The sequence below is a fragment of the Meles meles genome, chromosome 12 (assembly GCF_922984935.1).
Source record: "Meles meles chromosome 12, mMelMel3.1 paternal haplotype, whole genome shotgun sequence".
Taxonomy (NCBI): domain Eukaryota; kingdom Metazoa; phylum Chordata; class Mammalia; order Carnivora; family Mustelidae; genus Meles; species Meles meles.
Window position 1 is genome coordinate 25,850,028 of NC_060077.1, and position 24,335 is coordinate 25,874,362.

The window sequence follows — 24,335 nt, forward strand, 5'->3', positions numbered from 1 at the left end:
GCACTTCCGGGACCGCCCCTTCTTCGTGATGCAACTTCCCGCCCCCTCCCTGGGGCCTTCTGCGCGAGACGCCGTTGCCATAGCAGCGGTCGAGGTACCCGGCTAGGATTTGTGGGGGATCCCCTGAGCCGCTGGCGCGCGGCGGGCAGTTCCATGAGCCGACCAGACCACAAGGGCTGAGGGTGCGACGCAGGAGACTGGGAAGACGTTCTATACCGCTCGCCGGACGGTCTCCGCACACACCCCACGGCCTGGCCCCCTTCTTTACTCCAAAGGTGGGTTCCTCTCTCCCTCTCATTGGCCTGTCATCTTGGAGAGCCCCTTCCCTTCCAGCCTGCTTCCTCAAAGTCCCGCCTCCCTCTTCCCTTAACCTCTTCTTTCGCTTCACGTCTACATCTTCTGAACCCCCTTCCCTAGTCCCAAGGCCTAATTCTCACTGGTCCCTTTTCCCTTAGGGATGCCTTTTCTAGGGTCCACCCTCTGCCTTCCATAGACCCTCCCTCAAGCCCCGCGGACCGTCTCGAATCAAGACTTCTTTAAGCTCCATCCCTCACTCCCAAAGATGCGTTCTTGCTGACCACTTCCCTAGCTTGCCCGAGCTCACCTCGAATCCCGCCCTTCCCATTTCCTCTCCTGAGATCCTGTCCTCCTTGTTCCCTCTTCGCTCCATCCCAGCGCCAGACTGCAGGCCGGTTTTTAGCCCATGCCTGGATAGTTTGTTTCTTCACCTGTGGAATGGAGGCGGGATAGCAAGAGATGCCCTCCCAAGTGTCTTACCCCATCTCTCTTTTACACACACACACACACACACACACACACCCCATAGCTGGTTTATGTCGTTGTAATAATGTAGAATGATGATATCTAGGATTTATTGAACATTTACAGTGGTCAGATCTTCTGCCAAACACTATACGCATTACATCACTAATTTTTTTTTAAGTTTTTCTTTATTAATTTGTCAGAGAGAGAGAGAGTATAAGCAGGGGGAGTGGCAGACAGAGGGAAAAGCAGGCTCCCCACTAAGCAAGGACCCTGGACTTCATCCCAGAATCCCCATCCCAGGACTGGGGACTCCATCCCAGGATCCTGGGATCATGACTTGAACTTAACCAACTAATCCATCCAGGCTTCCCTACATCACTAATTTCTTAGAGCAATTTATTTACAGACGAGGACAGTGAAGTTCAGAGTTGGTGGCGTAAGAATCCGAACCCAGGCCATTCTTACTCCTCTATTCCTTTGTCTTCACTCGGTCCCTTCATTGTCCCCCAGGGATCCAGGCATTAGCAGTCCTGAGTCAGAGGCTGACAACTGGGATATACAGATGGTTTCAGAATTTTCAAAGTGTTTTCCTGGTGGTGACCTTGAATCTCAGCAGGGACACTGACCAGGAGGTAGGCATAATCTTTACCAGAGGGGTAGAGTTCTAGGACTCAGAGAAAGAAGGGGCTTGCGTGTTGAATGGGAGTGGAGGACTCCTGCCCTTCTCTGCAAGTCAAAAGTCCACCTTGAACAGGAAGGAACTGGGGAGAGGGCAGAGTTAACTGCTGCTCCTTCCTCAGGGTGGTGTTGGCCCAATTAGTGCCATCACCCATATGACCTCAGGAATAGTCAGTGCAGGGCTGGCAGCCTCAGGCTCACGGTTCCACTCAAAAACCAGGAATTACAGAGAAAGCCCACGTCACATGCTCCTTCACTCGCCACACACCAAAGTGGTTCTCAAAGCCCTGTTTATAATGGCAAATCCCACTGTTCAGAAGAAATGACATAAGATAACCTTGAATATTTTTCAAAGTTCTGTTTTCCTCTTCCATATTGCTGATGCTTTGGCATTTGTGGCTGCTTCTCAGAACCAGAATCTAACAGGAGTTGGATCTCAGAGGGCCCCAGATGGCAGCTGTAATTATCTGAGGGTGAACAGGCCAGTGTTTCTCAGTGTCTTCACAGATAAGCTCCCAAGTCCTAGGTACTTTGCCACCTGAATATTCCTCCTCCCAGGACGGCACTGCTTCCTTGCTTGCTTGCTTGCTTGCTTGCTTTCCTCCCTCCCATTCCAGGAAGGAAAACCAAAATGTTTCAGTCTGTTATTCTCTTTGGTTTCTGCCTCATTCCTTGGGGATATAAAATCTCACGGGTGGCAATATCTCACCAGAGTCTGTCGCCGCAGCACCGTATGTGGCAGGGATGTGGGCCTGGGTGTGTTTGTGAGTATTGTAGGGTGGAGACTCATTGCCCCAGGGGTGGAACTGTTCCCCAGTAGAGATCCTCAGAGGGAAACCGTGGCTCCTAGGGACAGGGCTCCATGGGTCCTTCTCTGTCCCTATTCTTGATGTAGTGCCCAGGATGCCAAAGGTACGCAGTCACCATTTGCTTACTGAACACACAGGATCTGACCCTCTACACCGCCACTGTTCAGTTCGGTGGCCAGCCATCGATGTGGTGGTGCAAACTGAGATGTGCTGCAGGTGTCAAAGAGACACTGGATTTCGAGACTGAATGTAGAGAAGACTATAAAATAATCTTAATGGTGTAACGTTGATGTCATGTTGAAATGATAGTATTTGGGGTTTATTAGGTTAAATAAAATATTTAATTAAAATGAATTTACCTGTTTCTTTTTACTTCTTTTTTTTTTTTTTTTTTTGGCTAGTAGAAAATTTAAAATCCCATGTGCAGCTAGCATTATATTCCTTTTGGACAGTGCTGCCCTAGAAGCATCATGGCTTGAAGACAGAGCAGAGATGTTGGACTCAAGAATCTTAGCTCCCTGAGTGACCTTGGCTTCATCCCCTAATTTCCAGAGCCTCAGGTTCCTCATCTGTGTAAAGGAGGCAGATTCAGGAAGTAGCACACAGTAGGTCCTATGGTCAGAGCTTAGCACTGTTAAAGCACAGCCTCTGTGCTCAGGCTCAAAACAGGTGAACCCACATGAGCTTTCCCTCACTCCAGCCCTTCAACCCTCTCCTTCTGGGACAGCCTCCTCCCTGCCCCACCAAGAAACCTCCCTGAGAGCACATTCACTCACTCTTGCCTTCATCCCTTTTCAGGGACTGAAGAGCGACTTGGGGCCAGCCCTGCACTGGAAACAGGAAACCAGGCACCTGGGTGAGCCTCTGGCCTGAGTCCCAGAGCCCACAGGCCAGACATCCAGCCTCATAGACAGGTACCTTTGCAGAGATGAGGACAGGGCCCAGTCCTCTGGGAGGCCTGAGAGGCTGGCTCAGTCTTCAGGAATCACCCTTTGGTGCCTTTGAGTGTCCCAGGACCTATGGCTAGCAGCTGGCCCTCAAGTCCTTTGGCCCAGATGGCAGATCATACCATAGCGAAAGACAGTCCATGTGCTTGCAGGGAGACAGATCGCTGACTGCAAATTACTCAAATAATAATTCAGTGCCAGTGTGGCGTATGCTGGGAGGGAAGAGAACAGAATGCTCAGAGGAGTGACAGGTGAAATCACCTGGCCTGGGGACCTGTGGGAGCTGTGTTGTCTGAAAGAAATGTGCGGAGGAAAAGGCACGCTCTGGGTGATAGATAAGATGCTGGGGTGGGAACAGACCATACAGGGCCAGAGCCCAGGGAAGTGTTCCAGTGTTTATACTATGAAAAGCCATTCAAGGGCTCAAAGCAGGGGGATGAGTTGCCTTTTAAATGATCACTCTGACCATATACAGATGGATGAGGTGGTGCTGGACAGAGGGATGAGGGTGGCCCCTCCGGGAGGCTGTGGCAGTGGTCTGGGGAGAAGATGGAGCATGAAACAGCACGACGAACACAGTGGTGGGTTCTCAGTGTGGTCTGGACATGGGACTGGCAGCCCTAGGTGCTTGGATAGGAGGTAGAGAAGGGAATCCGAGGAAGTGCCCAGTTGCACATAGTGGGGGCGCCGTTTTCTGAGCTGAATGAGGTTGGGCTGGAAGTTGGTCGAAGGAAGAGAGATTCCTCCACCAGGCCTGGACTTGCTGAGGCTCAGGGAGATCAACCATGGCCTAAATACTGCCCAAGCAGCGCCTCCTCCCCACTGCAGGGAGGAGCTGTGGTACAAGGAAGAACTTTCTGCAGCTGAGAAAGCCACAGAGAACAAGAGACCCTGCTGTAAGGTGGGGAGAGACCAGCGCAGCCCAGCTCTGAACAAAGAGAAGAGGGTCACACTGGCAAGGCCTGTGATGATCCACTGGAGGGGTCAGGACAGTGTCATGCTTTTCCACCTTCTGAGTCAAGGACCAGGGGCCATTCATCCAAATCTCTGGCTTCAGAGGTCCACGGACTCCAGAGATGGATGAGAAGGGCTCCGTGTGGGATGCAGGGGGAAGAGGGGACATACAGAAGGCAGGCAGTGGCTCCAGACAAGGATGGTGTTTGCTGTTGTTACTGCTAATAACAGTAATCACCAGACTAATGGTCACTATTGCTCAAGCACTGTTACTCGTGTCTTGCCATGCACCAAGCGCTTTACTCGTGGATACTGTTAATGACCTCACAACTGCTCAGCCTGGTTGGGGATGGTGTCCCCATCTTACAGCTGAGACAGCTAGGGTTCATAGGGGTACAGTGACTTGCCTGAGGCCACACAGCCAGGAAAGGGCAGGACTGGAACTCTCTGCATTCACATATAATGGGCCCCCTGTCACCGGAGTGACAAATTTTCAGGTTTTCTCTCTTACACCTTAAGACAAAGTTAATGTATTTAAATTTTTCTTTGTGGGTTCTTTTCATTTCCCTACTCAATTACTCAGCATTCATTTGCCAGTAAGTGTCTACCATGGGCTAGGCCTTAGGCTGGCCATACTGGGGACACCACCGTGGCTAAGGTGAACTGAGGACCTGACCTAGAGCATGGAGGCCATTCCAGCAGAGAGGGATCAGGGTCCAGATGGGGGAAGCCCAGAGAGATGATCTCGCCCAACCTGGAGAGTGCTCAGGGAAGGCTTCTTGGAGAAGGTGATATCCAGGAAGCCCAAAGGATGGGGGGATTTAGGCTGATGATGGGAATTGGATGGGGAAAGCATGACTCAGACAGAGGGCACAGACGGGCCCAGGTTCAGAAATGAGTGCCTGCACCTGAGCTGCTGGTGGAGCTGACTGGGGCTGAAATACAGAATATGGGGTGGTGGTGTGGGGACCAGAGAGGGCTGCGGGGAGGACTGCGGCCAGAGGCGGCCTTTCTCCCTTAGGAGTCCTGAGGGGGCGTTGACCAATGTGACCCGATCTGGTCAAGTTTGGCCCCAGATCTCTAGAGCTGAAGTGTGTCATTGGAGGGGGCACCCCTGTGGCCCCGCCAGAGACAGCTGCAGTGGTCCAGGTGGGAGATGACGGTGGCTGTCAGCACTTCCTGTCAAACTGTAGCTACAACTCTCTCTTAGTTGTCAGTTGCCTATTCATTTGCTCAGGGAGAGAAGGACTGTGGCTACTTATTCATAACTCTGTCTGCCTAGCCTTTAGCAGGGGTCTGGCACACATAGGGCCTCGGATGGACTTATGGAGCTGGGACTTGGCAGCGTGGACATGGGACAGGGTGGACAAGTGGGATTCTGAGGCGGTCTCTCTACTACCCAGGTATTAAAGGGCCCATGGCCTGGGCCGGGAAAGACTTTTCCCCAGGCTCTAGGTGGGGCTTTTGGCCTAGGACTCACTGGGCAGAGCAGGATTTTCAGAAGCTTCCTCCAGCAGCAGCCACATGGCTCTGGCTAACGGGGATCCTCTCTGCTCACCCCAGGAGCCACAAGAATGGCCCACCTGCTGGGCAGCCAGTCCTGCATGGACAGTCTGCGTAAGGACCTTACCGACCTGCAGGGCGCCATCGTGGACGTGTTCTCTCGTGCTGGACCCGTGCGCTTCCCCTCCTGGAAGTTCCCTGACCGTGTGGCCTGCGACCTGGACATGGTGGCCCTGTTAGAGCATTATGACCACGTGCCGGGTGACCCTGAGTTCACACAGCTGTCTCATGCTGTTCTGCTGGAGCTGGTCATCGACAGGTGAGGGCCTTGACCAAGCCCGGTGATCTCGGGTGCTGGCATCTGCCCATTAAACCAGTAAACCAGCCTCAGGATCCCCCCGCCCTGCCACCCTCTGCCCCCTCCGCCACCAGCAGGGATCACCTCAATAACAATAATCATCTTTAACTGAGCGCCTGTCAGGAGGCTGGCCTGCTCAAGGCCCTCATAGCGATCTCAGCTTCTGTCATGTGCTGTGCTTTCCCATCCTGTACACCTTTGAGGAGCTGTGGGCCCCCCTCTTGCTCCCTGCAGCTGTGCAGCTCCGAGGGCCACCTCTCTAGCTTCCGTCGGCCACCTCCTTAGGGCTTCTGTGCATTGGGGACACCACAGCTGCTGCTCAGAGTTTCCATCCCAGGCTCTTTGTCCTGGTTTCTTGAGAGCTATGCCCTTCTCAGTGTGGGTCACAAGGTCAGAGACAGGATGTGTTTTTCCAGATTCTGGCCCTGTTGGGAAGATTGCCCCGTAGCCCCTCCACTTCAATGCTGTCGTTAAACTTAACATGGCCATCAACCGTCCACTTCCTGAGGACCATCACCTGGCTCCCTGTGACCAAAACCGTACATGGACTGAAGTCATGGAGGCCTGAAAAGCAAGAATAGTTTGGGGATGACTTGCCTGGGGACAAAGAAGCTAGAGTTACCACTTAGAGTCCTGGAGGCACCCTCAGGAACAAAGTATTCTTTGGAACCTGTGAGAGGCTAAACATATATAAGCACAGAACACACTTCCTTCTTTTTTTTTAAGATTTTATTTATTTATTTGAGAGAGCGCACATGAGCAGGGGAGGGGCAGGGAGGACCTGAGGGAGAGAGAGAGGCAGGCTCCCCCTTGAGCAGGAAGCCAGACACGGAGGGGCTCCATCCCAGGACCTCTGGAATCATGACCTGAGCCAAAGGCAGATGCCCAAGCGACTGAGCCAACCAGCTGCCCCAAATATACCTTCCTCCTTTCTTGCCTTTACCTATGTTATGCTATGCCATCTTCTAGGAACCCCCTGCACACCCCTTCCTGGTCTGGCCAAGCCCCACTCATCCATCAAGGCCCAGTCTCGCCACGCCCCGTAAAGCTGTTGCTGACATGTTTTCCCCACCCCTCTGTCAAGGCCATGCTCTGACTTCTTTCGAGGCGTTTTCCCACCCCACCCCACCCCCAGCGCTGCCCAGCACTGTGGCAGGCACAGTTGTCCCCATTCACAGAGGAAGACACCTCAGCTCAGAGAGGGGTAGGGCCTGCAGGCAAGTGGTGTCTCCTCCTGCAAGGTTTTGCCGGCCCAAGTCCCCCCGTGGGTTTAGGATGACCCCTCTGCACCCAGAACAAGGCAAGGTCACTTACCTGCCTGGTATGTTCTATAAATACAAGACCTCTTCCTTTAAAGTAGCTTGGTTCCCCTGCAAAATCCAAACTTGTCCTTCTAATGCCTGTCTTCCTTAGAGCAGCCCGACTCTAATTTTGAGCACTGAAGTTGGGATAGACCCCTAGCTATCTTCAGGTCCCCGATGTCACAGAAGCAGCTTGCCCTGCAGGAGAAGACCCTGACTAGAATCCGGAGGCTGCAGGGTGTCCCTGGCCTGTGTGCTCACGAGGCCCTTCCACTCACAGGGTCTCAGCTCTGTCCTCTGTAAGGCAAAGGCTCTGAGCTGCTTGACGTAAGGCAGCCACCCACCCAGCACTCTCGGAGCATGCACAATACAACTGAAGCAAGAACCAGTCTGCCAGAGCATCCCCGTGTAGTGGGGAACAGCCAGGCTGAAGTGCTGATAGCCAGGAGGCCCAGAAAAGGCCCCCAAGTTCAGCCATCAGGGAGGGCTTCCTGGAGGAAGTGGCCCCTTGGATTGGGTTTGAAGCTGGTCCAGCAGAGCACATTCTAAGGCCCTCAAGGTCCCCAGAGCCAGAGGCTGCTAGTTGTGGGGTGCACAAGTGCTGGCACCAGGCTCTACCAAGCTGACCCTGCCATCTTTTCCCACAGGCTCCTGCTGCTGCTTCAGAGCTGCACGAGCTACTTGGAGAACTTTGGTTCAGAGCAGACAGTGCCTGCTACCCGGGCTGTGGGGCCCTGCATGTCTGTGGGGCTCACAGTGCGGCGCTTCTGGAACAGCCTGCTGAGGCTGCGCATGACCCAGGTGGGTTAGTCATCCTCACACCTATCTACCCTGCCCCAGTCCCAGCCTCGTGGCACACCGTGTGGGCATACCACCCACATGCCCGAAGGAGACGGTGTCACTGTCTGGGCTCACACCGCCCAAAGGAGACGGTGTCCCCTCCAGAGGCAGGAATTGGGGGATCATGTCTGGGCTCCTGGGGTCTGCTGCTTATGCTGAGCCTACCCTGAGCCTCAGTTTGTGCATCTGTATGGTGGGAATAATAACAGTCTCTCCGTCTCGGGGCATTGTTGGGTGATACTGTTAATGTTCGCCCCATTCGTTATGGCTTCTCCTGTAATTTTCACAAATTCCTGTGAGAAGGATCACCACCACCATAACGGGGAGGAACGGAAAACTGAGAGCAGCTATGGTGACACGAGAACAAGCAAGTCCACTGGGCAAGATCCCTGGAACCAGCAGCTGTGGCTTCACTGTTACACTCCTTGTCCCATGCACAGAACTGCACAGAGCCTGGGGGGTAGGGGGAACAACAGAGAGTTGGCCCAGGCTTGGTAAGTTGAGGCAGTGAAGAAAGAAGTTTCTCTCTCTCACTCACGTTGGTGTCAGATATCTAACATCTAAGGGTCTGAGCATCAGGAGAGGCTGTACAGAATACTCACCAGGAAACTGATCCCCTCTTGGGCCTGTCTCCCCCATCTGCTTTCCCTTTCTTTTCCTGAACACAGAAAAGAGTAAACCAAGGGGAGAACCTCACCTCCAAGCCCACCGCCAAGGGCGAGCCAGCCAGGAGCCCTGAGCTTGTGACCGCCAAGTTCCTCAAGCCCCCCTCCCCAATGCTAGGCTTGCCCCAGACCTGCCAAGAGCCGGAGAGCCTCCCCATCAGAGTCTCCCCACAGTGTCCAGCCAGCACTGCCAAGAATAGCAGGAGCGTTCACTCCCAGACGGTGGAGACAGCCCTTGTGCCCTGCGACGCGTGCACCAGCGTCCAAGGCAGCCTTCGGGAGGTGGGCAAGGCGGTCATCAGCCTGTGTCAGAGCCAGAACCTGCCCTCGTCCTTAGGCCAGTTCCAGCAGCTGGTGCAGGACAGCATGGGCCTCAAGCCGCTGCCAGCCGCCACCATGGGCCACTGGGCAGCCGAGCAGAGCAAAGACCTGACACGCCTCACTAAGCACATGGGGGCCCTCACTCAGCTGGTCGGGCCGCTCAGGGCCCAGCTGGAGGAGGCCGAGGGACAGAAGGACGGACTGCAGAAGCAGGTGGGCCAGCTGGAGCAGGCGCTGCAGCAGGAGCAGGGGGAGCGGCAGCGACAGGCGGACGAGGCCACACAGCAACTGGCGGAGTGGGAGCACCACCGGCAGCAGCTGCTCACAGGTCTGTGCCGGGAAGCGGGGCCCTGAGCCCCGGAGCTCTGCTGCAGCCTTAGCACAGGCTCACTGGGAGGCAGACCCCGTAATAGGGCTGCAGGGACACGTCCGCTGGGGTGAAGAAACCCAGGCTGGGGAGTGGGGTCAGAGGCCCCGAGGACGGGCAGCTCCCCAATCTGGTTACCCTGCAGGCAGCCGGAGCTTCATCCCGCCGGGGAGCACTGGAGCTGGTGGTGTGGAACACGTGCCTCAGAGTTGTCCCCTCAGAGGACAAGGGGGCTGAGGGATTCATCTACTCACTTCCATGTGTCCCCAAAGGGGACTCCCGGGGAAGCTGCTCTCTGGCTTCCATGAAAGCCACCAGGCAGAGAGACAGCTATGGCACTCACTAGGAGCAGGCCAGGGCCCACTGAGGTTGGGAGGCCTGAGGGATTTGGGCAGGTCACTGTCCTTTCCGAGCTTGTCACCTCTGTGGAGGACACAGAGGCCCAGAGCAGTGTAGAGACCTGGCAGCTGGCCCATAGGAAGCAGGAAGAAGACGGGCCCAGGCCTCCCGGCCTCTCCGCGGAGCTCCTGCGGGCCCAGGCAGCCCCTCCATTCAGCACTGCCTGTCACGATGCTGCAGGGTGCACTGGGCCTGAAGGCCCTGGCCAGGCCCATCAGAGTCTCTCTCTCTCTCTTTCTCTCTCTCTCAAACGCCGTAGAAACAAGTGACCTCAAGACGAAGGTGGCCACCCTAGAGGGGGAGCTGAAGCAGCAACAGGAGGCCATGCAATCCATGGGTGAGGAGCCCCCTTGTGCGGCCCTGTACCCCATGTCCTGTGCTCAGTGGTGCCGCTAGATGAGCAGTACCCTCTGTCTCTGTCCCCCTGGCTTCTAGGAGCCACAGGGATGGGCCCGCCTGGCCACACTGAGTTGGGGTGCCACCACCTCCCACCCAGAGAGCACCTTCTGTTTTCACAGAAGGGTTCAGAGCCGCATTTTGTGGCCGGGGACACTGAGGCCCAGGGACAGGCTGTGACCCCTCCTGCCCCACCTCAGGTCCCATCATGAGTCAGGGGTGATGCGGAGACTTGCACCCAGGCTTCTCTCTGCCCCTCCCCCTGCCCACTCAATCCTGCAGAGACGAAGGCGCGGCAGTTTCAGGAGGAGGCCAAGCGCAGGGCAGAGGCGGAGAGGCAGGTGCAGCAGCTGGAGGAGCAGGTGCAGCTGCTGGCCGGGCGGCTGGACGGGGCCAGCCAGCAGATCCGCTGGGCCAGTGCCGAGCTGGACAAGGAGAAGGCCCGTGTTGACAGCATGGTCCGCCACCAAGAGGTGACGACCTAGGGGTGCCTGCGATGTAGGGTACAGGGAGAGAGAGCCCCACTGGCCAGGGGGGTGGGGTACCTGCCTGCCAACACACACACACACACGGTTTTGTTTGATCTTTACCAAGAGTCTGAGCCTTCCCCTGGGCCCCGGGCACTGGGGAAACAGCGATCCAGGGACAGATGCAGCCAAAGGAGGCCTTGCTCTGGAGGAGCTCCCCGCCCAGCGAGGACGAGCAGCTGGGTCACCACAGCTCAGCTGCCAGATGGCTAGGAGGTGCAGGGAAAGTGCTGCAGGTGTCCACAGAGGGACAGTCACATCTGTGGGAATCCAGGATGGCTTCTGGGAAGGAATGGCCTTTGAACTGGGTGTCAGGGCCTGGTAAGGAGTCCATCAGTCAGAGAAAGGATGGGGATGACAAAGAGCGAGCCAAGGCCCAGGTTACAGCTGTGCCCTGGGCACTGGGGCCCTGCGGGAATCCTCAAGGGTAGGGCTGAGGGAGCAGGTGACCTGCCACCTGAAGCCGTTATGGCCCAGACCGGGAAGGCCTTTCAGTCCCAAGCGGGTGCTTTCCTCAGTTCCCTGTGAACGGTCACGGTCACCAGGTATCAGATGTGTGCTGTGGACAAGGGGCTGGGCCTTGTCCTCTATAGCCCCCTTGTTCTTACTCCTCATCACCACAGTAGGAGGTGGACAGTCTCATCATCCCTATTTTATGGAAGAGGAGATTGGGGCTCAGGGAGATTATGGCAATTACGCAAAGCTTTGCAGCCAGCTGGAGCTAGAGCCCGGACTCAGAGCAGACCGGCACTGGCTTTTCCTGGTTTGCACTCAGTGGATGTCAGGAAAAGTGGATCCCAAGTGATGTGGGCTGACGGGACACAGGAAACCTAAGGAGAAAAAGAGAATGTGTTGCCCAGAATTCCTCCCCCAGTGGAGACTGTGACTGGAAAGAAGAGGGGACGAGATTGATAGTCAATCCATTGCTTTCCAAAGTGGCAGGGGTCTGCAAGGTGGGGGGCCTGGGCCTGACCGGGTGGGGGGCCCAGGCGGGTGTGCACCACTGGCCCCTCTGCCCCTTCTGCTGCACACACATGCACAGCCTCCCCTGTACATAGACGGGCACAAGGGCGCGGGTCAGAGATACCAAGGCCTCTTCTGTCCCATGCTAAGCCTTGCCCTGTGGGCCTCATGGCCTCCCTGCCTGCCCACCCTGCCTCAGTCCCTGCAGTCCAAACAGCGAGCCCTGCTGCAGCAGCTGGACAACCTAGACCAGGAGCGTGAGGAGCTGCGGGGCAGCCTGGACGAGGCCGAGGCCCAGCGGGCCCAGGTGGAGGAGCAGCTGCAGAGCGCACAGAGCGAGAGGGAGCAGGGCCAGAGCCAGCTCCTGGCCCAGCAGGTGGGAGCCGGCAGGGTAAGGGTGCAGGACAGCTCTCCCCTTTCTCCAAGAGGGGTCTCCAGCCAGTGGAGTGCCCGCAGGCCTGTCCCGTGTCTGGCTCGGTGGGGAGAGGGGCTGTCCCCAGGGGAGCTGGGAGCCATTTGTTGCATAAGGCTTGAGCCTCCCCCTACCCCAGGAGCTGCTGCAGAGCCTGCAATGGGAGAAGCAAGGACTGGAGCAGGCCACGACGGATCTGCGGCTGACCATATCGGAGCTGGAACGCGAGCTCACAGAGCTGAGGGAGCGGGAGCGGCTGCTGGTGGCCTTCCCAGACCTGCACAGACCCATCGAGGCCCAGATCCCAAGTAGGGGCCCAGAGGTGCTGACCAGGGCATACTGGGGCCTGGACAGGCAGCTGAGGGCTCACCTGGGCAAGACACTGGAGTCTGCAGCTCCCTGGCCTGCAGTGCGGTCCCTACTGAGTCCCCAGGACACAAAGGTGCTTCGTGTGTTAGCCACTCTGTAGATGGGGACACAGAAGCCCAGAGGCAAGGAGACTGCCCATTGTCGCATGCTGAGTCCACGTGCAGGTCTAACCACCTCTGTAGCCTGTGCTCTTCACCATGTCACATGCCAGTCCTTGCTCAATGTCCTGGTGTCCCCTGTCCTGGTGTCTCCCCAAACCACACTATGGGGCCAGCTCCAGGGGCACTGCCCCAGCTGTCCAGTGTCCCGTGTCATGCCCCCCATGCCCCAGGAGTACTAGGTACCCATCTCAGCAGAGAACTGGATGCCGGGCAACCTAGGTTCTCCTTTAAGGCCCTCAGCCCTCACTCCTGGGGGGGGGGGGGGAATGAATCCATTTGCGGGGCTGTCGGGTAGAGTGACGTAATTTAGCTTGTCACCCTAAGTCATCGGTCCTGCGCGCAGTGGGCCAGGCCCTTCCGTTGTCTTTTGGGTACCAGCCCTTTCACCAGCTACAAGACCAAGAACCACAGCAGGCAGCAACTTGCTCAGGTTCAGAGTCAGAAAGCAAGCATCCATCTCCCCGGTGGTGGGAAAGAACGTGCTTGCTGAGTTCCTGTGACTCATACACAAGAGCTGGCTGCACGGCTTGAGACACCTCGCTGTCTCTCTGAAAACAAGCGGCTTTGGAAGGGATTCACTCTCTTACCCAGTTACAGCGTCTTCAGTGAGCCTGAGGTCCTAGTCAGCTTGCTGTGGTCACCTCCCAGCAGGGAGGGGGTGGGAAACTGGGACAGGGCCTCAGGAGAAGGATGATGGGGGGGGGGGTATAGAGCGCAGGCCTTGCTCGGCTCCCCTGTGCTTGCCAGGCCACCAACCTAAGGTACACCCCAGCTAGCGTGTGTGCCCTTGGAGGTCCTGTACCACTGGGCACCAGGGGCAGCCCTGGCAGGGGGAGGTAACAGAGGGTATATCCCTGCAGGCTCCGGCAATGTTACTGATGACATGGAGAGACAGGTACAGGCCAACGACATCCGCATCCGGGTCCTGCAGGAGGAGAATGGGCGGCTCCAGTCTATGCTGTCCAAAATCCGGGAGGTAGCCCAGCAGGGCAGCCTGAAGGTGGGCAGCCTGGCTCCCTAACCTGAGAGGGCTGGCCCTTGGGGGAGGCCCCTGACCCAGGTCTTCAGACCCCACCCTGGGAACCTACCAAAAGCCTGCCTCATCACATGTGGTTTCCACGTTTCAAGCAGGTGTGAGAATGGTATGGTGCCTGCCAGCTCCAAAGTCTCCCCCTCCAGCTCTTGTTGCCTTTAAGGACAACCAGAAACCTTGTCAAAAAGCCAAACTTCCCATACTTAACTGCACCTGGGGTGGCCCTGGAAGCCTCCCCAAACCCTGCACCTGAGAGGAAGGGGCTGTGGGTATGGGTTTCAGCCCTCCCTTCTCCTCCATGGCAAAACACCCTTGCTGAAGGGTGCCGAGAGGTTTCCTGGGCCTTTCTGAATCTGACTTTCTTTGCAGCTGATCCCACAGGACCAGCTCTGGGCCCCTCCCAGCAAAGGAATCCAGGGAACAGTGCCCCCAGCCCAGGCCCAGAATGCTTCCCCAGGGTGAGTAAGGCGTTGAGGGAGGTGGGGAAGACGGGGGTGGGTTGGTCCCCCTCACTCACGGGAGATCTTGCCATCTGGTCCTCCCTCAGGCCCCTGGGCAGGCGGCACCTGCCTAGCAGCAGGAGAGCCAGCGTGGGCAGGACCCTCCCATGCCAGCTCCAGGCATCCCCACCTCAGCAGTCCTGCGGTCGGCCGGGCAGGTCCTCCCTGGAGGACATGACCCACTCAACCAACTGTGCTCAGAACCCCATCCGGGCCTTGGCCAGGCTGAGGAGGAGACTGTCACCAGGCCAGAGCCAGGCCAGCCCTGCATACCAGCCCCAGGAGCGGCCCACGTAGCCTGCCATGTGGTGGGGCTGGAGGGCAGGTGGCTGGCAACCCGTTCCATGTAATAAAGCCCCGGCCATCTGCCCACAGCACCCTTGGCCTCACAGCACTGGCTGAGCCAGAGGCAGAGTCCTCCCCCATTCTGGGTGGGGACCACTGAGTCCCCAGCCATGTAGGTCGTCTGCCGGCAGAGACCTAGCACACTGTCCTGACAGGACAGTGGGAAAAGAGGGCACACAAAGGACAGCAAGAAGCTTTAGCACCTGGGCCAGGTGAAAGCTAGTCTTTTGATCCCCAGAGCAAGCACAAAAAGGTGACAGACTCAGCGACCCCTACCCATGGAGAGTAGTAGGGTCAGGGTAGGGGTAGGTCAGGGAAGGAGAGCAGCTGCCAAGGTAGGCCTGGTGAGGAAGGAGTCAGAGAAGGGGGTCCCGGCTCTAGGGCCCCTACCCCCAGCTCTGAACCCAGGATGGGGACATTAAGGACCCAAGAAAGTCAGTTGTCCTTTTTACTAAGAAACTATTCACCTTCAGGAAATGTGAGTCAAAAAGGTTTCTCTAAATCCGGGAGATTGGATCCCTAGAAGGCAGGGAAAGGCTTCACCTAACCAGACAGCAGGACCCCCAGCAAGCCCTGGATTTCCCAGGCCTGTCTCTTGGGCCCTGGCACTCATGCCACCCAGCCATGCCAGGCCCACAGTCCAGTTCTCTCCACGAAGACTCCAGCCTGCCCTGGGTCGCCTCAGCAGTGAAGGACAGGCTCTAAGGCCTTGCTGAGGACTTCTCAGGGTGGGCACTCCCAGCTTCCTGTGACATCTTCCCCAGGCGAGGAGGCCAGCAGGTAGAGTGCCTCTAGGTCAAGAGGGGCCATGTGTGTAGCTGAATGGGCATGGCCGCTATCTGCCCAACTCCAGCTTCTATGGAGCCTGGTGTTGTGGAGGGAGGCTGGGATGCCCTGGCCCTCACGGGTGAAAGCCAGCCCTTGGGGTGGGGTCTCTAAGGCAAGACGCATGGGTCCAAGTCCAGGGTAGGACCAATCACAGCTCAGCTCCCCTCTGCTCACAGTTCTGGAGGTCAGGAGTTCAGGCCCTGTATCTGGGTTCTCCGTTCAGAATCTTAGAAGACTCACGTCAAAGTATCTGCCAGGTTACATTCCTTTCTGACAGCTCTGGGAAAGGCCCCACTCCCAGGCTCATTCTGACCGCTGGCAGAATTCCGATCCTTGCAGCTGTAGGACTGAGGTCCACCTCCCCAATGGCTGCTGTCAGCAGGAGCCACTCTAAGCGCTCAGAAGCTGTCTGCCTTTCTTGCCATGTGGTCCCTTCCATCTTCAAGTCAGCAACAGAGAATTCCTCACGCACTGAATGCCCTTCTTGCTTCAACTTTCTGACTTCCTCTTCTTCCACCGGGCCAGTGAAAACTCTCTGCTTCTAATGGGCTCTCGTGGTTAGGTCAGGCCCTCTTGGATACTTTCCCTATCTTAAGATCAACTGTGCCATATAACCTCATCATGGGGGTAAAATCTATTACACTCCCCATTGCAGGTTTACAACAAGGTGTGTCCATGAGGGCTGGGGGCGGGATAACTTGAAGCCTGTCTTAGAATCCCCCCTCACAGGCAATAGAGCCCAAGGCGAATTTTCTGTCTTAAGACATCCACACAAATCTGATCTCTTTATGTTAAAATATATCCATGTTTACTTCAATATTAAACCTCCCCTACCCCAAATCTAAAAAAACCCAGCTGCCCCTAAAAGATGCACCACGTTTATCCTGCAGCTTCAAGTACTCTGGTCAGCAACCTGTAGCCCGGCCAAGCAGCACAGGACTGGATGGCTTCTGAGGCCTCTGGTCCCAGCCAGGCCTGGGGAGGGAGTCCAGCTGGACAGGCAGCACTTGCCGCTCCTCATGCCCAAGGGCTGAGGGTGCTATCAGTGGAGGGGCCTCTGGGTTGAACATCATAGTCTTGACCAAGATGTGTCCTGAAAGACAGGCCAGGATGCCCCCAAGGCCAGATAGCTCCTCCCACAACCCAGCGCCCAAGAAATAAGCACAAAACCCGACCAGCCACCGCAGCCTCAGTCCCCAGGGATGCCCCAACAGGCAGGTCAGAGAGCCACCAAAGCCCTGGGACCAGCTGCGCTGCCCCTCCCGCTTCTTCCCCCAGGCCTCTGCCTGGGGTCCCAGGAGCTGCCTTCGAGGAGGGCAGACACAGACATTCCAGGATGGTAGAAGAAGGGCCCCAAGGTGGCTTCTCTTTCTTGAGTTGGCAGGTCCAGACCCTGCATCCTCGGACTGGGGAGTGTGGTCCCTCCTTCCCAGTATGAATACGATGGGGTGCCTGGCCCTTCAGCAGGGGAGGCCCCTGTCCTTCCTCCCACCAGCTTCCTGTCCATCCCACTATTCTGTTCCAGGAGCCCAGGCCTAAGGCCTGGGTGCAGGTGGGAGGGTCCTTTGCCCACATGCAGAGACCCAGGTTGGGCAGCTAATCGTCTGAGTAGCGGTTCCCTGCAGGGGAGCAAGAAAACACCGGGAAGGAGGTGTCAGGTGGGGAGTGAGCAGGGAGAGCTGGCCAAGGGCCCCCATCCCTGGTGCTTACCCAGGACGTTGAATTTGCACAGCGGGCAAGTCTGCTGGAGCATCAGCCAGGGATCCACACAGTCTCGGTGAAACTCATGCTTGCAGGGCAGCACCCGGAGCCACTGCAGGGTGTGGGGGGAGATTCAGACCACAGTCAGACCTCCAGATGGGGATGCCTGGCCCCACCTGCATGGGGAACTGAAACCCCTGCAGCCTGTCACCACCCTCCCCACCCCCCCATTCTGCTTTCCTAGTTAGAGTAGGAGCTAGGAGGATAAGGGCCTGGTAAGAACGGTTCTGGGGGGTCTCAGAGCAGTGAGGGATGTCATAGGTCAGCCTCTGCCTGTAGCACTACCTGCTTATTGCAGAAGTAGTCCAAACACACGGCGCAGGTCTCAGCACCTGGTTCTGGGGGGCCCTGGGCTGCGCGGCCCAGACGGCAGCGCCGGGTCTTCAGGGATGCCAGTCTCCGCAGCACTCGGAGCTTGAGCAGGTCCACCTGGTGAGGGAGGGGAGGCACAGTCAGGTGGGCCGGAGGGCTGGGGGCACTGGGGCTTCCGGGGGCCGGCTCTCACCTGGCCTCCAGGTTCCCGCTGGCTCTGCCTGGCTGCCTGCCGCTGGGCCTGGACCACAAGGCCTGTGCACAGGAGCATGGCCACCAGCAGGATGGCGTTCCACAGCTGCTGCAGGGGCTTCTGGGCAGGGGAGCAGAGTGTCAGGAAGGCTGGGGCCACTCTATGCTCTTCCCCCAGTGAGTCCACTCTGAAGACCAGGCAGGTAAGGTCCCTTGGCAGCGCATCCCTGCAGGTTCCTGACGTCCTCTTCTGAAGCCTGCGTGCCTCCCATCTGTGCCCCCAGGGTCAGCCCCCACTGTCTACACAGCTCCTCGTCTAGCTGCTGAGGGGACCCACATCTGCCCCAGACCCTCTCCTGGGAAAAAAGCTTTTGCATTCTTGGAAGCTTCTCTCTGGCAGCCTCACAGACTCCCCAGCCCAGGACCCTATCACTTTCCCACCCTCATCCCTACCCCGCACTTCTCCTGGTCTACTTTCTTGGGTGCCATCACCCACCCATTTCTGTCTGAGCTGAGCATTCACGTGGTCCCCTGTGGCTTTCCTCTTTGGGGGCCCATGCACCCCTCCCTCCATCCCACTCCTCTGCATTTTGGGGGCCCTGCTCCAGCCTCACCAGCCTACTTCCTACAGTGACAAGGATCTCACCTGCAAACCCAATCACCCAGGACCCCTGCTTGCCCCCCTTCCCTGCAACACCCCCGTCCTCAGGAGAGACCCTGAACTCCTCAAGCAGCCATCTGGCAAGGCCCCAGATCGCCCACCCCCTAGATCGCCCACCTCCTGTCCTTTCAGGGTCCCATGCTCCGTGTCCTTTCTTGTGCTCCCAGTTCTTCCTCACCCCTTCCCTGGGCTAATGCCTTTGGGTGCCCCCTGCTCCAGAGCTCTCCCTGACCCCCAGCCCTCCTCACACTCTTTACTGTGTGTTTCCTTGTTGCTGCCCTCGGTGGTCCTCAGGCTCCCGCTGGGGGTAAGGAACCACAACAGCCCTGCCCTTGACCTTTGAGAGGGCCCCTCAGGACCTCAGAGTTCCTGGGCTGGGGATGGGGGCACACTCTGACCTTGACTTAACTACCCCCCCACTCCCACCCCACAGCAGTGTGGCAGCTGGGCTTTGACTACAGGAAATGATGTGGCACAGTAAGCAAAACCCAGCCGACTCACCCAAACAGGCACACCGGCTCTCAGGGTCTCTGCACATGTCATGACTAATAAATGCATTCATTTAAAAGCTTTCTGCATTCCTGGTAGCTTTCTGCCACCGTGTTCTTCTCCGGTCAACAATGAAGCTCAACTACCATTGTGTTACAAGGGAGAGGGGCCAAGAAGTGACTGACTCTTAAGAGAACAGTACTCCGGACGAGGGTGGGTGCTGCTGCTGTCACAAATCAAGAGATGACCGTGAGACTCTTCCCCAAGCCCCCAGGCAGAGCTCAGATGCTTCTGTTGTGTCCTGGAGGGCCCGTCCCCCCTCCCCTGCTCAGTGCTGACCCTGGCACAGTGACCGCCCTGGCCTTTCTCCTCGCCATTTGGGGCCCCAGGAGCCCAGGGCTGGAAGTGCCCTGCCTTTGTGGCCTGGGCCATGCGGAGCCAGGATGACACCGGGCAGGACTCAGTGGCCATCATAGTGTGAGCTCACCAGGGCAGAACCTGGAGCTCTGAGATCTGGAGCAGCCTGAGGGCACTGGGTGGGCACAGGGCATGGCCAGCTTGGGGCCCTGCTGCAGGCCAGAGACCCAGTGCTCTCAGGCTCAGCACATCTGCAGGACCCCCAGGTGAGCAGGTAGGGAGGGCCCCTCTGACCTTTCCAGGGCATGGGTGCTGTATACAGCTCTGGGTTCAGACTCACCAGCATGGTGACCAGGCCCTAGGGTTGGGGCCCAAAGCTGGCCCCAGCCACCCTTAGGCCACGTTGGCTAGCATGGCTACCCAGCACTTGACAGGCTCAGCTCTGCCCCCTGTACCAGCCAGACTGGCCTGCACACTGCAGGCATTCCCACTCCCAGGCCCCTTGCCCAGCCCGCTCTTCCCCGGGCTCCAGACTTTCTGCAGGTCCATCCTCTCTCATCCGACAGTCCCTCACCAAATGCCTGCCCCACCCAGACGTCTGGGTGGGCTGCCCTCCAGTGGAAGACCCAGTGCGGCTCCCTCTTCTTCCAGAAAGCCCTTCTGTTCCCCTAGTCCCACTGCCCGCTCCCTTCACACAACTGTGGGTCAGTTCCTGCTGCTCAAATAGGAATGAGCACACAATGTCCAGGCTGAATTGCTGAGGCCTTTTCATGGGAGAGTTCCTTCCCTGCCTGTCTTTGAGCCCCTTCATGACAGTGCCTGGGTCCCATAGGTTTTCTGGACCCTCAACAGCCCTTCTCATTGAGCCCTATGTGTCCTAGGACCTCAAAGATTATCTGGTGACTGCTAATTTATTCCATTATTTATAACAACAAACACATTCAGAGAGTAGGAGCTGCCCACCTGCTCTGTGCCCACCGTGAGCTTCATGCACACACAATGCCCTGACGATCCCGTGGCCATGTGCTGTCCTTGTTCACAAAGGAGTAACATGAGACTACAGAGGTTAAACGCTCAACCTGAGATCCCTCAGCTAAGGGATCTGCAAGTCTGCCTCGCACAGCCCAATCCCACTGACACCCAGCACAGAGGCTGCCCACCAGTAGACCAGGACATGCCGGCCCTGACAGAGTATCTGACCACAGATGCTTGTGGACAAAATACCTTCGAACCTTCTTGATGCCCAGCATTGAGAAATCCAGAGACTAGTAAGACACAGCCACAGACTTCAAGAGACAAAGTCACATTCCCAACACTTAGAGACTTTGGACTGTCCTGAGAACGCTGTGAAGGGCCTGACAAAGGACGGCTGCGATTTCAAAGACAGAGAGAGGACTGGTGAGCTGAGGCTGTGAAGGAAGCTTTCCAAAGAAGGCAAGCAGACAGGGGTGTATGGAGACAGAGAAAAAGAGTGTTCATGCCTGCAGCCAAGCATGGACAAAGCCTAGTAGCAGGAGGCCAGGGCATGTGTGAAGGCCAGTAAATGGCATAGGGTGAGAGTATAAGGAAGAGACTGGGAAAAAAAAAAAGATAAGTGAGTGAACAGGAGAGCTGTGAAAGCCAGGCTAAGGAGTCTGAACTTTATTCTGCAGGCAATGGGGAGTCAAGGAGGGCTTCTGAGCAGGAGAGTAACATAGCCATAGTAACTAACACTGATTACGCATGACCCCATCAGGCACTGCACTGAGCACCCGTGTCAATGAGCACTCATTACAGCCCTGGGAGGTGGAAGAAGTGGTCCTGGCCAGCAAGGTGAGGAGAGGCCACAGAATCTGAAAAGGGCACGTGTGCAGCCATACCCGAGCCTCCTCTCCCCAGGCACCCACCTGCTCCTGGGCCCGACTGCCTCCCAGGCACACCAAGTCCTGCCATCCTCCGTAGCCATCCTTGGAGAGGCCACAGGTGGTCCACAGGGTCAGCTTCCACTCGATGTTGGCTGACAGCGACTCTCCGCTAGTGATCTCGGCTGTGGCCTGAGTCCTCCTGGGAGGGAAAGCCACAGAGGGGCCAGAGAGAAGGGCTTTTGGCAGGAGATGACCCACCCACCCCAGCCGTATAGGTAAAAGATCCTCCCACGTATCATCCCACAGCCTTTCTGCATTGGCCCCCAAGCCTTTTCAGGTTATTGGTTTTTCCATTTCTCACATCAGCCAGACCACGGAGGCCTGCAAGTCTCAGAAAGAACCTGTCCATCAGGAATCCAGCTTCCTCCTTCCTGAAGCCAATTCCCCTCGGCCCCTAGAGCTGTCTCTTTGCTCCAGTCCCCTCACCCATTTTTCAGACCAGGAGACTACAGTCTGAAGGTTAACAGGAAAGACCCTGGTCCTAAGACCATGGCGGATTCAGGGACCCCCTCAGCACCCAGGTTCCCAAGCCCAGTCCTTTGGAGCCCAAACCCCAACTCACTGCAGCAGTGCCTCCAGCAGCCTGGTGACATTGGAAGAGTAATGGAGGACAATCACTGGCCTGAGCAGAAGCTGAGATATATCTAGCTGGAGATGGATAGACAAGGTCAGCCGGCGTTGGTCCCCTCCCCCTGGCCTGCATATCCCCACGCCTGAACCAGTTTACCTCTCGGACCACGTTGTGGTTCAAGATGAGGAGAAGCAGGGCAGAGGCTCCCAGGAAGAGTGCCCTCCGCATCTGCAAGGGACAGAGATAGAAGCTAGCTGACCCCCTGCCTACACACCTGTCTCACTACCCACGACCACAGTTCTTAGCTACTGGCTCTGCAATGTTTTTCTCCGGACAGACCGGCTGTACACTCCTTCCCCCAGATATTCTGAGGACCCAAGCAATTATGTGCCTTCCCTGGTCCTAGTAGGACAGGCCTGCCCACCAACTCTCAGCAGGAACTCCCCATCTGATACTCTCAGAGCCTGGTGGAGCTTCCTGACTCTGGCCACCTCCCACCTCCCTGCTTCCACTCCATACTGACTCAATTTTTCAAACTGGGGTCCCTCACCTCACCCAGGCCCCAGGTTTCTCCGCAAGCTCCTTAGGGGCCCCCCTGGTAGTCTGACTCTGGCCTTGAAACCCCTTCCTCCAGTCCCCTTCCCCACATACACCCCCTGCACCTGCTGGACCAGGGCCTTAGGATAGGCCTGGGGACCGCTGCCCTGACTCTTCTGGTGCAACTGGGCGGCCTGCTCCTTGCCCACGTATGCCACTGCAATCCAGCCTTCTACGGGTACCTCCTGCTCAGCTTCCACGATGTCCATCTGTGGGGTAAGGGACCACAGGCAGAAAGAGGAAGGGGAGGAAGAGGGGTTGGACACACAGGGGATGTAAGGTCAGGGTTTGGGAGCGAGTTTGAAGGGAAGGGCATCTGGATCGCAGGTTTTGGAAGCCGGGGTTTGAGGCCTGGGCATCCTGGGGTGAGGGCGCTGGGAGGCTAGGGCTTGGTCCAGGATAAAGGCCGGATCTGGGTGCGGGGTCTACGGCGGGGCGGGGCAGGCCGGGACCAGATGGCTCGGCTGTGCTCACCAGCAGCAGGCGGCCACCCAGCGCGGGTGCGGGGTCGACCTCGGGGCCGATCCTGACGCCCTCCAGGACGAGAGCGTCCTGCCGCGGCAGCCTCACGTCCACTCTTACGGCGCGAGCCCCGCCCCGCCCCGCCCCGGCCTCCGGCTCGCTGCAGTCCGCCGCGGCCCCGGGTCCTGCCAGGCCCAGCCAGAGCGGCAGCAGGGGCAGCAGCAGCAGCAGTGGCGACGGCGGCGGCGGAGGAGGCGGCGGGGGTGACCTCAGCTGGGGGCGAGCGGCGGGGCCCATGGCCGGACCCGGCGAGCAGACGAGACAGGGGTACCGGGGGTCCCGGCGCGGGGGGGGGGGAGCGTAGGGAGCGAGGCCGCGGCCGGACGGGGCGGGGCGCCGGGAGGGGCGGGACCGGGGCCGGACGGGGCGGGGCGCCGGGGGGGCGGGGCGTCCTCGGCCTCTCTGGCTCCCAGACCGGGCCGCGCGCGCCCCCTGGTGGCCGCGGAGAACTCCGGCGCCGGCAGCCGAGGTGGCTGGAGTGGGGCGGAGCCCGGGAAGAGGTGGTCGACTTGTGGCCTGTCAGACTGGCGGAGACCCGAGACCGAGGGAGATAGTTAGCAACATGGGGAGGTAGAGGCACGATCAGGGCCCCCAGAAGGGCAGGAACAAGGGACGTGTTGTGGCCTGGAGGCTGGCTGGCCCTTGCTGTGCGCCGGCCTTAACGGTCACTCCGTGTGGCCTTGGTCAAGTCACATCCTCATCTTCCCTGGGCCTCCATCTCTCCACCAGACCAAACTCCAGGAAACGGAGAACCAGAGACTGGCGTGAGAAGGAGATGGGGGAGATTGAGACAAGGGTCCCGGAGGGGCAGAAAAAGGGCTGGGGACATTTGCCTGAACAAAGCAGGCCAGACAAAGCTCCTCAGGGGGGCCCAGAGGCTAGGTCTTCAGGCAGGTCACTCTTCTGGGCAGTGAAATGGGCATGATATTAAGAGCCGCACTGCCTCATCTCCAACAAATAATCTCTGATGCCTACAGGAATATGAAAAGTCCACACACTGTCCTAAAACTTATCTTTTTCTCAAAGGGCTGTAGCGGCTAGGAATCGCCTTGTCTGAAACCTGAGCCTTTTAAAAAGTGTATCCTGATAAAAGGGTAAAGGCCAGATAAGCCACAGAACTCTTTCCCCCAATAATTTTTTTTATGATTTTATTTATTTATTTGTCAGAGAGAGAGAGAGAGAGAGCGCACAAGCAGGGGGAGCAGCAGGGAGAGGGAAAAGCAGGCTCCCCACTGAAGAGGGAACCCGCTGCAAAGCTCAATCCCAGGACTCCCCTCATTATGACCTGAGCTGAAGGCAGACACCTAACTGAGCCACCCAGGCATCCCTTCCCCAATATTTTTTTATGGAAAATTTCAAACATACTGAAAAATGCAAAGAATTTCATAGTGAATACCCTTATAACCACTAATGTTGAATTGTCAAGGGACTCCTGAAGAATAAGATGGAGGGAACAAGAGAATCTGATGTAAGTCCAAAGACAGACAAATGGGGCATGAAACAGAGAAGCCGAAACCAGCCTACACAT

The 24,335-nt window shown here is 57.4% G+C and overlaps 2 protein-coding genes across 4 annotated transcripts; one reads left to right on the plus strand and one right to left on the minus strand.

Moving 5' to 3' along the window:
- The first annotated feature begins 147 nt into the window (after positions 1–147).
- Positions 148–16,043, plus strand: CCDC157 (coiled-coil domain containing 157). 2 transcript variants are annotated; one of them, XM_046024285.1, is made up of 12 exons: positions 148–275; positions 3,051–3,166; positions 5,717–5,975; positions 7,963–8,116; positions 8,824–9,469; positions 10,167–10,244; positions 10,586–10,776; positions 11,993–12,169; positions 12,345–12,513; positions 13,596–13,735; positions 14,138–14,226; positions 14,316–16,043. In XM_046024285.1, exons 3-12 carry the CDS (start codon positions 5,728–5,730, stop codon positions 14,563–14,565), a joined length of 2,142 nt encoding a protein of 713 aa, XP_045880241.1. In that variant the 5' UTR covers positions 148–275; positions 3,051–3,166; positions 5,717–5,727; the 3' UTR covers positions 14,566–16,043. The 2 variants fall into 2 exon arrangements, with proteins under 2 accessions (XP_045880241.1, XP_045880240.1); XM_046024284.1 differs by lacking the exon at positions 3,051–3,166.
- RNF215 (ring finger protein 215) lies at positions 10,832–23,905 on the minus strand. Of its 2 annotated transcripts, none has more exons than XM_046024289.1 (9): positions 22,760–23,905; positions 22,351–22,494; positions 21,845–21,916; positions 21,680–21,765; positions 21,100–21,256; positions 17,708–17,827; positions 17,488–17,631; positions 17,152–17,254; positions 10,832–11,660 (listed from the first exon to the last, which is right to left on the minus strand). In XM_046024289.1, the coding sequence occupies exons 1-9, from the start codon at positions 23,042–23,044 to the stop codon at positions 11,602–11,604; spliced, it is 1,170 nt and encodes a 389-aa protein (XP_045880245.1). In that variant the 5' UTR covers positions 23,045–23,905; the 3' UTR covers positions 10,832–11,601. The 2 variants fall into 2 exon arrangements, with proteins under 2 accessions (XP_045880245.1, XP_045880246.1); XM_046024290.1 differs by lacking the exon at positions 10,832–11,660 and adding an exon at positions 16,228–17,060 and having other exon boundaries at positions 22,760–23,900.
- Between the last annotated feature and the right edge of the window lie 430 nt (positions 23,906–24,335).

Excerpts from the sequence above, each read along its gene's own strand:
- CCDC157 (XM_046024285.1), top strand. The coding sequence starts at position 5,728 with ATGGCCCACCTGCTGGGCAGCCAGTCCTGCATGGACAGTCTGCGTAAG. Across the intron at positions 10,245-10,585 it reads GGAGGCCATGCAATCCATGG|AGACGAAGGCGCGGCAGTTT; the intron begins GTGAGGAGCCCC and ends TCAATCCTGCAG. Across the intron at positions 14,227-14,315 it reads GCCCAGAATGCTTCCCCAGG|GCCCCTGGGCAGGCGGCACC; the intron begins GTGAGTAAGGCG and ends GTCCTCCCTCAG.
- RNF215 (XM_046024289.1), bottom strand. The coding sequence starts at position 23,044 with ATGGGCCCCGCCGCTCGCCCCCAGCTGAGGTCACCCCCGCCGCCTCCT. Across the intron at positions 21,917-22,350 it reads CTAAGGCCCTGGTCCAGCAG|ATGCGGAGGGCACTCTTCCT; the intron begins GTGCAGGGGGTG and ends TGTCCCTTGCAG. Across the intron at positions 17,632-17,707 it reads AGCGGGAACCTGGAGGCCAG|GTGGACCTGCTCAAGCTCCG; the intron begins GTGAGAGCCGGC and ends CTCCCTCACCAG.